Here is a 15030-nt window from a genome sequence, read left to right as displayed (position 1 = left end):
TGACTTCCCCTTTTGATGTACAAAAGCAAACATATAATTGCAACATACATGGAGATTCTTTCTCTCTTTCTCTCTCTAACAAAAATGTAACCAAAATGAAGTACATCATCTAATTTTATTAATGACACCCTCTTGCACCAGGAAATCATAAAGCTTGCGTGTTTTGTTGACATCAATCTTGATGAGTGTTCGTGCCTGGGCCAGCCTCAGGCCACCATGCTTGTGGTCTTCATTTATCAGAAGTGTACGGAACTCCTGGTATGCTTTTGGAACAAGGCGTACAGTTTGACACAGCTGAAGAAAAAAAGAACAAGCATATTCTAGGTGGACATAACAATAAGAGAAACTCATATGCACTACTTTAAAGCATATAAACAGATTTTTCACCCGTAGCTTATGATTGTCATCTTGCGGCAGAGATAAAACCAGGTTCCCTGTAGCTATTCTAAAAATCGAAGTATTTGTCTCTCTCTCACTCACCCACACACACAGATTACCTCTCTTTCACTTGGTGACAAGTTCTCGTAGCCTGGGAAGCCTGCGATGTCCAAGGGAGGAGCATTTCTCCGAGCTAAGAGAGTGGGAAAAAAAGAAAGGTTTCAAATGAATTCATATGATGCACGAATCTTTGTACCTCTGTACTTATCTGTAAAAGTGCCCATTAACTTCTCTTAAATTAAAAATAGTCAATTTACCATCAAAAATCATTTCCACTTTTAAAAGCTGAAAGATTTCTGCAATCTATCATTTGAATCATTTAAACAGAAGAACACCTGCATAGTAAAAAAATCCCCGAGGATCCAAGTTCCTCATTTTATTGCATCATGTTTAGTTAGGAATATAATAATTTTACAGATGAAGAACAACAATGCTATTTACATAGCGAGGAGATAACACTTACGTGCAGATGGAAGAGGCACACTAAAAGAATTATTGCTTCCATCTGTTGCAGCATGACGTTGAAGCCATGTCTGGCAGGCTGTTTCGTCCTATGACAAGAAGAATGATGCCAAAAATTGTTTAGTTATGACCATTATGTTGTAGATATGAGTTACACAACACAGTAGGGGTGCATAGTATGAAACATTTAAAATGAAGACAATAACAAATGTTCTTCACAAGCAGTTGCAAAGAAAACAGATCATCACTTGTGACCATACAAATTCAGTCCAAATATAATGCAATATACACATTTTTCTGCAGCAAAAAGTAAGCGAAATTATTATCTTAAATGTCAAATACTACCACCCCTCCCCAAAATGATTTGGTTTTTTGAATTTATTTACAGACACTTTAAAATCTCACTAGACATTTTGTAGACCTCATTACATGCCCTAGACTTACTCCAATCTAAAAGCACAAAAAGTACACATTTAACTCCTAATTTGCTTTGTTGTATAAGCTATTTATAACATGCAACTATCAAAATGAATTCATTCACAAAGTTGCCAGTCCCATTAAACAAAAATAATTTGCTCCCAACAAGACTTACTCGAATGTGACTGATGACATCAGTCAGCAGGTGTCGCTTTTGTTTTGAGGCTGCTCTGCGCTGGCGCAACACTTTGTAGAGGTGGATACTACGCAAGTGCTTCAAACCATTTGTACGGTACTCTTGCAGCCTCTTTATTTCTCTTTTCAGATCATATTCATCTAACACATCAAACAGCAAATGCAGATTGTGAAACCATACGTAAAAGGTATGATACTTTAAACTGAAGGTATCACCAACAGTTTACTTTGTGGCTAATAGATAATCTGGCTAATGACTACTTGATGAATAAACAGTACTTAGCTTTCTCCATGTTTGTTCTTGTTTAGTCTTCATTCTATATGAGTACAGTAAAACCTCCTTATTAAGACCTGCCCTATTAGGACCCAAATGTTTTCAAGGATGTCCTTTGCTATATATCATTCTATTGCAGCTACTGACTCAAAATGGACAGTTACTGCTATATTACAACTTTTCTGTGTGCAAATAGTTAACAGTTAATTACATTTTAAAATAGACTGCTTCTGACCAATTGTTTACCCTATAGCATGATTTTTTTTTTTACAGAAATCCTATAAAATAAATACATTTTAAAAAAGACTGCTTGTTCATTGGGTCATTGTGACCCAAACCATAATTATCACCAGTCTTGTCTACCACCCGCCTGACTCAAACTGACCCCATAATGACCAGATCATCCCAATACTGAAAGTCAAATTGTTCTCTGATGATGGTAGTAGCTATGAAAATCAAATATTACAAACAGTTGGTTGATTGTGTTTGAACAAGTTAAGCCAGCTTCGTAATAAACAAAAATGGTCTTGCGGCAACGCACACTGAGAGAACAAATCAATATGGAACCTGATTTTCCTCTTAAATCATTATTTTACAAATCATTCTTTAGTTTGGAGGTTTGTATTAAATGCATATGCAGATACAGGGTTAAAATCTCACAATGGCACACAAATGCAATTTTCTTTTTCTTAAAATAAAAAAAAAACAAACTTTGTTGTCATTATTTTTTAGTTTGGAGGTTTTTGTTAAATGGATATGCAGATGTTTCATTAATATGAAATAGGTGTCACTGCTTGGGCCTAGGTTGATTCGACTATTGAGATAATTTGGTCTTATGTGGTACAGTATAGTCAAGGTGGGGTCAAACGGAGTCAGACAGGATGTTGATGTAGCCCGTGTGAAACAGTCTCTGGTTTGAATGACTGTTCCCATCTCACTCCATTCATTATTGTTCTCTCTTTACCAGCTCACATCAGTCGAGATTGTACTTTATTACCTTTTACCATGTGGTTATTAAAATAAAATTCCTGGGACCAACTGTGCTTTACTGTTATGTTTTGTATAGTAATAATGTAAACTTCTAACATGCAGCATCACAACTAAGATAGATCCCACTCTCTGCGCAGACCAATAATGACAAATGAAAGATAACAGCCAGTGGACAGTGAGGTATGTATAGGCAGACTGAACAATATCAAGAGTAGAACGTAAAGCAATGATGTAGCTACTATAAACAGTGTAAGATGGAGTCATTACACGATGATTAGCTTGGCAGATAGTATTGCCAGGGAGTTAAGAATAATAATTCAGGGAAAGTATGAAATATTTTTTGAAAAATAGCATCAATCATGTTCAAAAATATAAATAGTGTATTTTAAGACATTTCTAAGACCATTGTTCATGTGCACTGACTGAGGGCTCTTACTTGGCACAATAAAAAAGCATGACTGAACAAAAACGAAAAAAAAAAAGCATTTTGATATGGCTTTTAAGAGCTTTATTTCAACATTTAAATAAACAAAAGTGAATTTTTAGGTGCTTAAAAATATGGTTCCTGGAAGAAAAGCAGAATGGTTGATATCCTTACAATGACCTCTCTCAGTTATGACCTGATTTTGGTGGATTTTGGCGAATCTTAATAAGGAGGTTATACTGTATGTTTAACAGTGTCAAAGGTAAAGCAACTCACACTGAATGCCAGCAAGGAGTTTGTCATTCTCCATTGGTGACATAAGTGTTGTGAAGACTCTCATCTCATCCATCACCCTTCGCAGTTCTTTCTCAACTCCAATTTTCTGCAAGCCTAAACAGCGGGGACATGACATCAATTATCATCAACTACACTTACAGTAGTTATCAATTATTTCTCTTTCCCAAACATCTTTTCTAAAAAAAATGTTGAGTGACAGAAGGGGAAGAAAAAAAAAGTAAATGATGTAAGAGATCAAAGTGCATTCCTTTATTTAACAATAATACCTAAATTTGCAAAACATTATTTCAGCAAAACTGTCAAGCTCAGCAGACAGTGCCAAATGGATGTACACATATACATGTATGCATATGCACAAAGACACAAGCAGAAAATCATTAATAATAGAACATGACAGTAAAGGAGGTGGTTACAAATATATGAAAGGAACTTACCATCTCTTCGGATGTTTATAAGGCCATAATCTTTCAAAATTCTGCAATAAATATAGGTTTACACAATAGTTTAGAAAAAGACAATGTGCGTGCAAAAAACCAAAAATAAAAAGCTTTATTGTGTCGAAAGCAGTTCAGAAAAAAGTTAGAAAAGCATGTATAAGATGTTTTGATTTTTGACCATTTTCAACATCAACATAAAAATCACTTTGCTTGACTTTTTTAAAAATGAGGACATTTTTCTCCATTATAAATTTAAAGTATAAATTACCTTTTTCGGCGATGTCTTTCCTTTAAACGCTTTCGATAAATGAACAGCAGAGTAAGATTAAGTTCTGGAAAAAAAATGGCATTGCTTTCAAATGATTCAGAACATGTGAGAGTGCTATTATTTAATAAGAAAATTTCTTTTGCTTCCACTTTTTTCCCAATGTTGAATTAGGAATCAAAGACCCTGAATACACCCCATGACCCTTTGTCATTCTCTGGCATATCCTCTCCAGTTCTTCAGTATTCAGCCAGAAACTTTTCCTTATTAAAAACTTCTCTTGACCATAAAATCTTTTAATCTTATTTTTAAATGTTCATTGGCAATAACAGTTTTTTCCTTACACAAGAATAAATATAATTTTCTATCTTTGCTGATTATTTGTCTTACCTTCAGTTAATTTTTTATCTGCCTCATCTTCATTATCTGCTGGGTCAAATGTCATGTTGCAAATATCCATTTCAGCAAAATTGTCATACTCAACTGAGAAATCTCCTCTGGCTGCTGAGTACCCTGCCATATCTGTACACATGGCAGAGCCCTCTGGTGGCCGAGGAGGGTCTTCTGATACTATGAAGATTGAAAACAAAATGAAAAAAAAAATGTTCAACATGCCATACATCAGTTAAAACAAATCTAAACTAAAGCAAATATTTCACTCAACAGGAGGCACACAGTGTTTGCTACTTGTAAAGTGGGCCACAGAGAGACAATCATGTGTACAATGAAAAAGTGAAATAACTAGTATTAGAAATGTTGATAACACAGGTAGCAATATAATCTATTTTTCCTTCCTGAATCAGGGTTCCCAGGGATCAGGGATGGTGCCAAAAAAGGACCTTAAAAGGACCTTAAAAGTACCTTTCATGCATTCGTAAGGACCTAAGTGACAGTCATCAATGCTTAAGTTTTTCTCTTGTGTGGTCGGAAAGATGTATTATTTATGAATCTGTGGTCTTCTCTATGTTCTCAAATACATGTATTTCTAGTAATAAATAATCAAAGAGTTAATTTTGATGCCTGTCTGCCATATTTAGATTAGATAACTTAAAAAGTGTCCTTAGCGTGCTGATAACACACCGTTAATGTTCCAAGTTTTTTAGAAATCTAAGTAATAATAATTGCAAAACATGAAAGCCATTCTTTGGTGTAATACAAAAGTCAGTTCATGTCTCTCTCTCTCGCACACACACTCTAACGGGAAGAGAGAGAGAAATAGAGCTATGCACAGTAGTACTAGAAGATCAAAGTTCAAGAAAGTGTAAGTTTCTAAAGGCCTTTTGAAAAAAGAGTGTTTTTTGCGAATACGGAAGGGCAACTAGTGTTGTACAGATGTGTAGACCAAACATGCGGCGAAAAATCGTCGGTATTTTGTGCCAAAGTCAACTCCGGAAATAAATTTGTGGTAATATTTTATCGATAAAAGGACTTAAAAGGGTCACAGAGAAAATGTAAGGACCTGTGTGAGAATTTGAAAGGACCGCATGGCAAATAAAAGGACTTAAAAGGCCTTTCGGCGAAAATTCAATATAAAAGGACTTAAAAGGACCTTGCAAGGACCTGGGAACCCTGTGAATATTGGCCTACCAACAAAAAAAAAGTTGAGTCAACAGCCTTCCTTTAAGTTATTACGACCCTAACAGTGGCAGGTAGCAGGCAAGCAATAGGAGGAATAAGGAACCCAGGCCACAGCCCTCTAGTCATGCAAGAGAAACAAAAGTGGACCGTGACGCCATGACTACAGAAAGGAAATTGTCAGAAAACTTAGAGAAATGTTGACAACTAAGTTAGAACCCAACTAGTTGCTTACTTGCCTTTATCCATTTAATGTTTTAAAGAATACTTTGCCTGTGATTTAAATAATAATATCATCCCAAATACAATCATCATGCTGGCTAAAAGCCTGGTTACAAAGTAGTATCTATTTCATTTGATTCATTATCAGGGACTGAGTGCCTAGAATAAAGTGAAAAACAAACAAAACTTACATGTGAATACCATAGGTGTTGGGTAGATCTGCTGGTGGTATTCTGGAAATCCTAGGGGGGGAAAAAATCTTTTTAATCAATGTCAGGAAAGACGAGTGATCTCTATGTCAGTTTTCTAGGATTATATGTGATTGATATATCAAAAAACACAACTGATGGTTATCTTGATAAATAAAACAAACATTTCAATTTTTAAGTTGATTCTGTCCGAGAACAATAGGATACATTATGAATAAATCTAATGAAAGAACAGGTAAAATATTCATGCAAATTACATACTGGCCTTGGGTTTCTGTACCCCTTACTCAATGCCTACAATCCTATCAGACCTCTGATCCTACAAAGCTTCCAGTTTATATGTGGATCAACATCAGCTCTGCTTTATGTCTACTGCTCCAATAATATAGGGTGGATTTAGTTGTGGGAACAGACTGGATCACACTGTAGCTGTCAGATGCTTAAATTAAACTAATAAATCCGATTAGAAAATCTTGAAAAAGTATATGAATGGCTTTTAATAGGAAAATAAACTTCTGGCAAAGTATTACCTGGTAAAGGATCTTCAGGGTAATTTATGTAGTATCTGTTATAATGAGCCTCACACTCACTTCCAGTTTTATCTCTCATGTGCATCCCAATTTCTTTCCTGATGTGATTGAAGAGGACAAAGAAAATGTGTATGATATCTGAATTCTGATAACATTCATGCCTTTATATATGTATTTATCTCTCCAACTAATAATATTAGCCAAGATATTATTATATCCTTACTACATATATATAAAACAAACCGTGAAAACTGTATAAATTTTTATATAGACTCATGTACGGCAGAGATAGACACTATAATGTTTGAGTGGATCATCTTATGTGTAAAAATAAAGGACCTTCAGGAAAAGTAAAAATGTACTTCAGAAATAGACATAACTTTTGAGTGGATCACATTCATTGTGTTTAAAAATAAAGGACCATCAGGAAAAATAAAAATTGTATCGAACATCTAAACAGAAAAATGAAAGTTGAGAAGAAAGACAAATATAAGATGGATATGATGGTATATACCAGTTTCCATAGCCACAGCTTTCGATTAGCTTCAGAAGCTGTAGCTCTTCCTGTGCTGTCCAATGGCTTTCATATAAAGGAAAGTCTAGTTTCTGCACAACATAGCAAATTATCAATCTTTATGGCACCGCTTGCTTAATCTTACTGATACAACTGCACAATTAACATGCTCTTCACTTTGAGTGGAGAGAAGCGGGTGGGAAGGTGGGTAAAGAAAGAAAACAAAGATTTTTTTAAAACCACGTAAAACATCAACAAAACAAAAAAAATAAATAAATAAAAATAAAAAAACATTATCAAGCTGATGAGTTCTTATATAAAGAAAAGCACCGTTTCCACCAACTAAATCAAATCTCTAATGAAAATAATTCATGAAAGATAGTACAAACGGTTATGATAAAATGATTTATAAATTGATTCAAGCAACACCAGGATAAATAATAATACATGTAATAATATTAATTTTTAAAAAAACACACATATTGAGACAAAACTTACGACAACACAATAAGAGTGTGAATTTTGATGGTCACCAAATTCCACACCGCGAGCAAAGCATTTGAGACACAACTCGGTTTTCAAAGCGCATTCAGCACATCGAATGTACGGTACCACAAGAGTGCTACAACAGCTGGGACAGTAAGCTGAGTTATCCTCGTCCATCAGAGGGCTGAAACATCACAGTGGAGATGTTCTAAGCAAAATAACACTAACAAATGCATGATATCGAGCACAATGATGAAATAAACTTTAAAAGCATTGTTCGGGATGTTCCTTTTGATCTGTGTAGTGGCGAGAAAGTTTTCAGTACTATGGTTATACTTACTTCATTTTCTGTATTTGTCTCTTCACGCTGCTCACACCTCTATACAGAGCACAGGTAAGCACGCGACACACTCTACCTCCCTCTTTTAGCTGTTATTTAAGAAAAGGGTTAGGTAAGTATAATGCCAATTGCAGTCTTGCTTGTGTTGCCTTAGGGTTGCGCTCTTAGGAAGGATTGGGACCAAAGTCAAAACATAAATACACATCGCACGAAGACCGCGAAACAGCCAAAGCCCTATACGGTTTATCTTTTGGGAACGAAACCAAGAAGGCATCCGAACCATATGAGGACACATACGACGTATCGTCCATGGACGTGTGTAGGGTTGGGGAAGGTAGTGCAGAGAGGAAGAGATGGGCACCACCACAGACTTAGAAATTGAAATCATAGAAGTCTGAGAGCACCACTCTAACGTAAGGATGGTCCCCACCCCAAAAAAATTATGTCTGTAAAACCTCATCCACTCCCCCCCCTCAAAAAAAAAAACAAAAAACGACCTGAATTAACAAGTTATGGGATGACCTTTACTGGCCTGCTAAGAAGAGTTATTTTAACTTATTAGTGAGTGTTATTATCAGAACAGAAGCGGGGATAAAACATAATTTTAAGGTGAACTGATGCACATTAATTGTGACCAAGTCGGAAAAAGTTCCAATGTCAAGCACTCATGAATTGTTGCCTGTCAACCAAACAGTGGCTAGGAAGATGCTCGATCGGTTTTGGAGGGAAGTAAGGGGGATGTGGGGGCAAACGTCATGTTCTCAGTATCTTTGAGGGCCGGCTCCCCATGCACCCACTCCGGTATATGCGACTGCGCAATGAATAGTAACGTGACAATGGAACTGAGGGATATATATATACTACTTTAGACTTTTAATCAGGGTTTTATCGAGATCAGAAATTAGCATCAAGAGCACTGGCTTTGGAGTTTTAAATTGTTATTATTCTCTTTAAATTATTTAGTCAATATACGAATGTCAGTTTCAAAACAACTTCGATCATTGACCCGCAAGGGCAATTATCCTTTTAAAGTCAAACCGTACACTAAGAAACCCAATATCTCCTTTTCTCGAAAAGAAGAAGGAAAAACCCCTGGCATCATTGTGGCATGAATCGCGTGCACTAACCGGCCCTCTCCCCGCACTGTAGTATGGGCCCGCCGAGAATTTTGTCACGTGACGAGAAATCATGTGACTCCCACAGAGGCACGATGTCGCCGCCGACTGTGGTCAGATCAGCTATCGGTGTGTTTTTTGAATATGATACACCAAAAATTGTACACATACGTAGCAAAAAAGTTGGCATAATCAACAGGATTCTTCAGCTCATCATAATTGGCTATGTAGTTGGGTAAGTGTACATCTTCTTTATTGTCAGATTACCATTTTAAAGCTCTAAAGCGCAAGTTGTTGACATGTTACATTGATAACGGAACTCGATCGCAGTGCCTGCTTGGGTTAGAGTAATTACAGTGTTATATTTTATAATTATCATTTATTATTTATTTCTGTGTTATCGTGTACACGATTAGCAATATATACTGTATGTCTGACATGTTCATTTTTTCCAGTTAAAATAATCTAGCTCACGTACTCTACTTGGCATTAGGGTTATGACACATCAAGTCACATCCTCTTCTCACAATGATCAATCTGTAAAATATGGCTATAATCATTGTCGGGACTGAAAGTTGTGGACATGTCAGATCTCACAAACTAACACTGCTAGAAACTCGGATGGAAAAATGTTCGTCAGACATTGTTCCTCTACAAATCGCAAATGTTACTTAATTTAAGCAAAGAGTTGCTGCAAGTTGGAACTCGTTGCATACTAACTTTAAATACACACCAAATTTGAATAGCTTCAAGAACTTGGTAGATAACAGTCCAACATTTTGTAAACTATTTTACAGTTTTGATGGTTAACAAAATATAATCTGCTCAAAACTCAGACACAGACAAGGATAAAGTAATTAAATTTAAGAAGGGAAGTTAAATAGGCTGTGAAGCTTTCAGGCAAATGACAACTAGTCCCTACTACTACTTCTATGTGTCTTTCAGTCAAGAATATTAAAGTTACATATCCATCATTGTAAGTCTTGCTGTTTGCCCAAGGTTAATGAATTGATGCTTCCAGAACTTTAGGCTGAAGGCACTCCATTAAGTCGTGTTTGTTTGAACTGTCTATAAACAGAACAAATAATTTCATGTTTTTAAAATCTACTGCAATAAGAATTTTATCATGCAAACATATTTTACCATTGTTTGATATATATAAAGATAATCTATCAGGGCTTTTGCTAAGGCTAAATTCTTTGGGGTCCCAGGGACTCCTTCTTCAGATTTTTAAGGGGTCCCTGTTCTTCGCCCAAGTTTGAATGGGACCCCATTGACGAAAATTGAAGGGGTCCTCCGAACTTTTAATGCGTACTGTACGCAATTTTTTGCGTAAGCAGAAGCCCTGTCTATAATATATAGCAGTAACTTGCACAAGTCCATTCATCACATGGTTGTCAAAGCAGTCAGCTAACTAGGGCTTCTGAAAACATGGAGCCAGACACACACCATGGTCAGATTTTTTCTCTAGACAATAAAGCTGAATGGCAAACATGGAGCAGTCAGCTAAAATTGTTAAATATTATGTGCATTGTAGCTGATTAATCATTTAGTAAATGCTTACCAATGTACTGTGCTCCTGGTCCTTGGTCATCATTTTTAGTCCACACTGCAAAGTAATTTTTTGGTTGTGGTTTTATCGCTAGATGTTTACTTGTAAAGATAATATTGCAAATGCTGTCTATCAGATAGCTATAGCAATTTTCTTTCATGGTAATGTTACAGGTTTATGTCTGTTGATTATTTATTCCTTGGAGCAGATTCAAGATTATTGTGTTTACAGTGTAGAGGAAAAATAGAAGATAAACAGGAATATATTGAATGTTTAAGTAAAGACACATATACTTTGTTTTTGAGATTACTGAAAATTTGTTTATAATTGCATTAAAAGTTGTGGTGTCTGATTAATGCACAGGATAAACAGCATGATCGAAGAATATATCTAGATATACTCTTTCTGTGACATTCTTGTGGCATAACACTGTTTAGACAAAAGAACAGACAAAAATGGTTCTTTAGTAAAAGAAGGCTAATAATAATAATAATGGTAGCTATTGGAAATAGTTAAAATGCTGTTATTAACCCCTTAAAAAAATGTACAGTTGATATAAACAGTACACATCAATCTTATCCTATTCACTAGGAAAGAATGAAGTGTAAATCATATAGCTATTGTTTGTAAATACAACAGCTGTTGTAGCAATAAAAATAAATATAAAAAATTTTTTAAAGTTTTTTCCTGATCCACTTCTGTTTCTTATAAACAACACAACATACTAGAAGTGTTCAGTACTCTATCCAGAGTTTTAGAATCCATTTGTTCTACAGCCCCTAGATAGTCATGGAACCTTGTAAATTTCACTCTTTCATGTTTTTATTTTGATCTACAGACAGCAGTTGTACAAAACTGCATTAACTGTTTGTCTGCAGATCAAGTCTCATCTGTTCATTTTCATCAGGTTTGTTCCCATTTCTTGCTTCAAGCTCACCTGGTAGATGTTATCTTTCAGTCTTGTCTTTTAATGTTAAAGGTCTACCATGTCCCTTTGTTTGAAAGGTTTGCCAAAGGTTTCCTTGTATTAAAGGTCTGCTTTCATTCAAAAGCTCCAAAGGTTTCATGATGTTGAAGATCTACCAGACTGCTTTTGTTTTCAAATAAATGGGTTGAGCTCATTGCATTTTCCATCATCTAGCTGACTTCCTTTCTTGAGATACAGTACAATATGCCTTTATTGTCTGCTTTTATCCACAACAGAGATGAAAATTTTCCTTTGTTGGGAGCTCTGCTCTGATAAATAATAAACACCTCACACATTAATACGGTTACTTATGATCACACTTAACCCACTACCCCCAAGAAGGGTCAAAGGCGTATACTCACAAACATGGTTAACCCTGTTCAAGAGTACTATCACGGTTGGTAAAAAGGACTTGGCTAAAGCACTCTTTCTGGAAACAAGTTGTTTCCATCTATGATTGGGTGACATTTGGAAATAGTGATGTAGCAGGTGCGAGAGGTCTGTCATGATGTGGACAGCTTTGAATCTCACAGCCCTGGTGTATAGCTCACCTAATGGTCTTTATCTACAAACATTATCATATACAAAAAGATATCAAAACCCTTGAAATCAGGAATGTCCATGGATAATTATACATTACCAAAACTACACACAATAACTGATTCTTCTCCTCTCCACTAGCTAGATTATACTCTCATGTCAGTATTCTGCGTTGATAAGAATCAACGACAAGCAGGAATTTCCAATCCAACTTCAAGGAGAGAACATCCTGGAAACAGACTGCTTCATATATCTGGGGAGCATCATCAACAAGGACGGTGAAGCAGACGACAACATCAAAAGCTGTATCAACAAGGCCACGCATGCTTTCAACAGCCTACACCCCATCTGGAACTCTCGAGCATTATCCCTCCGCAGCAAGACCCGCATCTTCAACACCAATGTGAAGGCAGTCCTACTGTTTGGCTCTGAAACCTGGAGAGTGACAAACACCATCAACAAGCTCCAGACCTTTACCAACCGATGCCTACACCATATTCTGGGAATAAGATGGCCTGAAAAGATCTCCCACATCAGCCTGTGGATAAAAGACCAAATAAAAATCCCATTAGCCAAAACACTAAGAAGCGCAAGTGGGGCTGGATGGGACACACTTTGCGCAAACCAGCTGACACCATTGCCAGGTTGGCACTTGAACCCTCAAGAGAAGAGGAGAGTTGGGAGACCAAAGCAGACTTGGAAGAGAACAGTAGACAGCAAGGAAAAGGACGCCAGAACCACATGGGTCCAACTGATGGGGTCCGCTGGTGAGGTGTTCTTAAAGCCCTATGCTCATCAAGGAGTAGTAAGGACTAAACTCGAGTCTTCTGCCCTGTCCAATGGGTTAGTGCCTGTCACCAATACAGGGAGGATTGGCTGTCCTGGATTCAGATTTCATCATGGGCACACTGTTATTTCTCTGCATGTGGCATCTGTTTACAGGAATGGCTGCTTTGCTTTGATGTAGCCTTAGTTGCTGGCTTGATGTAAAAAACCAATTCCCCAGTCTTCTCTTTGGCTAGATTATACGCTCAGGTCAGTCTCGCAGACAAATGGCAGTATTCTCAGTCTCTTGTTCCCATAAAGTTTTCTTTGGAGTGGATTTAGATAGCTGTAACTATATTTCCTCATGATATTGAACATTCCTTTTGTTTTAGGAAGAATATCTAATTACAAACAGGATGAGTTTCTCAGTTTTCTAGATTTGTTGACCTCTATATTGGTCCAGCAATGGTGTTAGGAGTTTTAGTGATCCCTAAAATTAGGGTCTTCAGTTTTATCCCCGCAGGCCAGGTTTTTCATCAAAGTTTTTTTCTGTAGTAGATTCTTGATAATGGGCAATTTATAAAAATGGGACATAAGGGTTGCAATTAATCTGAATTTATGATGCCATTAATAGAAAAGGGTGGACCTGGTTTACAAACAACTTTGCTGAGGCAGGAATAAATCACTTGCACAGGTGTTTGCCATGAATGAGAAATGATAGAGCTAGAAAGAGCTAAGGTTAAACCTTCTTTTAAAGATAACAGTAGGCATTAGAACTCATTTTTATGAAATTCTAGGCAGTTAACAGGTATTATTATTTACACTTGGCAAATATTGCAGAGAGTTGAGTAAAATTTATATCCTTTATCTCAGGGATGCACAACCATATCCGGCCCGCGAAACTTCTGCCCACAGTGCAGGAAATCGGCATGTTAGTAATAAAAGAAGACCTTAAAAAAAACTATAAAAAAAAATTGAGGAAGAAGAAGTATTTATCCCCACGTAGGGGCGTTTCCCAATCTTTTTTTCGATGGATGAACATTTCGATTCAGTGCTCCGACTTGGTGTCTCTACGATGAGGCCGGACATTCAGAAGTTGGTTTCGGGAAAACAACTTCAAATATCCCACTAATTACTACATAATTAATGGTATGTACAACTTTCTAATAAAAAAATGGTATCTGCTCTATTTTTCTTTTCCTTTTTGTATTTTTTGCGGTGAAGTGGCCCGCGACACGACTGTCCGAAATAGATATGGCCCCCGACACGGCTGTCCAAAATGGATATGGCCCGCGACACGGCTGTCTGAAATGGATATGGCCCGCAGGCCGAAAAAGGTTGGGCATCACTGCTTTATCTGAACCACTAATCTAAGAAAACATAAAAATAGGATCCCTTTGGGAACAGTTTTACCGTGATTCAAGTCTAATCCATCTTTGCTCTATAGCTACCCTAACTGATAAACAGTAAGATAACGTACAGTGATAAAACTGAACATAGATCTCTCTAACGTAATGAAATCAGTACACTACAGATAACTGAAGGAGTAATAAGTGCAATAAACACTCTAGTGAGGCTATTTAGTTGTTAATGGCCTTCAAACAGTTGACAATGCAGGCATCCACCTCCTTCATGTCAGTATTTGTTGATTTCTTCTTATCAGACTCTTCAAAGGTACAAAAGTACAAAGCTTTTGCAATAAAGAAAATGATTACAAATTATTGCAAATATCAGGCAAACATGAGTGCAAGTGAGCGTGAATATTAAAAGCAGGTAATATTGAAAGATTGGATAGTAAACTCTTGATCTGTTTACACAGTTTAGATAAGCATATTGATTTGATAAGAAAATCAGTGCACAAGTAGGCACAGATGGGAGACATATGGTACCGAAGGGTGACAAGCTTAACAATGTCTAATATATCTCAGCACCTGTGCTATCTTTGTACAGACAAGCTTATGCACATGAATTGTTTTATTGGCTAAGAAGTGCTTTGCACAAAAAGTACACCATCTG

At 36.5% G+C, this 15030-nt stretch overlaps 2 protein-coding genes across 6 annotated transcripts in view; one reads left to right on the top strand and one right to left on the bottom strand.

Moving 5' to 3' along the window:
* Positions 1 to 96: 96 nt before the first annotated feature.
* Positions 97 to 9120, bottom strand: LOC112562259 (transcriptional adapter 2-alpha-like). Its single transcript, XM_025235377.1, has 13 exons — positions 8076 to 9120; positions 7748 to 7919; positions 7250 to 7341; positions 6736 to 6833; positions 6188 to 6238; positions 4590 to 4769; positions 4203 to 4266; positions 3932 to 3972; positions 3477 to 3590; positions 1493 to 1653; positions 902 to 989; positions 498 to 571; positions 97 to 294 (listed from the first exon to the last, which is right to left on the bottom strand). The coding sequence occupies exons 1-13, from the start codon at positions 8078 to 8080 to the stop codon at positions 106 to 108; spliced, it is 1329 nt and encodes a 442-aa protein (XP_025091162.1). The 5' UTR covers positions 8081 to 9120; the 3' UTR covers positions 97 to 105.
* A 118-nt stretch (positions 9121 to 9238) lies between these two features.
* Positions 9239 to 15030, top strand: part of LOC112562260 (P2X purinoceptor 4-like) — a 28348-nt gene continuing 22556 nt past the window's right edge. For 2 of the 5 annotated variants that reach the window (XM_025235378.1, XM_025235379.1), the window contains exon 1: positions 9241 to 9425. In XM_025235378.1, the coding sequence (XP_025091163.1) occupies positions 9286 to 9425 (140 nt within the window). In that variant the 5' untranslated portion in view covers positions 9241 to 9285. Of the gene's footprint in view, positions 9426 to 14248; positions 14352 to 15030 lie in introns of those variants that run through there. The other 3 variants (XM_025235380.1, XM_025235381.1, XM_025235383.1) reach the window with 3 other exon arrangements.

This window comes from Pomacea canaliculata, linkage group LG4 (assembly GCF_003073045.1).
Source record: "Pomacea canaliculata isolate SZHN2017 linkage group LG4, ASM307304v1, whole genome shotgun sequence".
Taxonomy (NCBI): Eukaryota; Metazoa; Mollusca; class Gastropoda; order Architaenioglossa; family Ampullariidae; genus Pomacea; species Pomacea canaliculata.
Note: the sequence above shows the minus strand (reverse complement) of the source record. Positions and strands in the feature narration are given on the sequence as shown.

Coding starts and splice junctions, on each gene's coding strand:
- LOC112562259 (XM_025235377.1), bottom strand. Junction 3,973..4,202: donor GAAAGACATCGCCGAAAAAG/GTAATTTATACT, acceptor TATTTATTGCAG/AATTTTGAAAGATTATGGCC. Junction 295..497: donor TGTCACCAAGTGAAAGAGAG/GTAATCTGTGTG, acceptor TTTTTTCTTCAG/CTGTGTCAAACTGTACGCCT.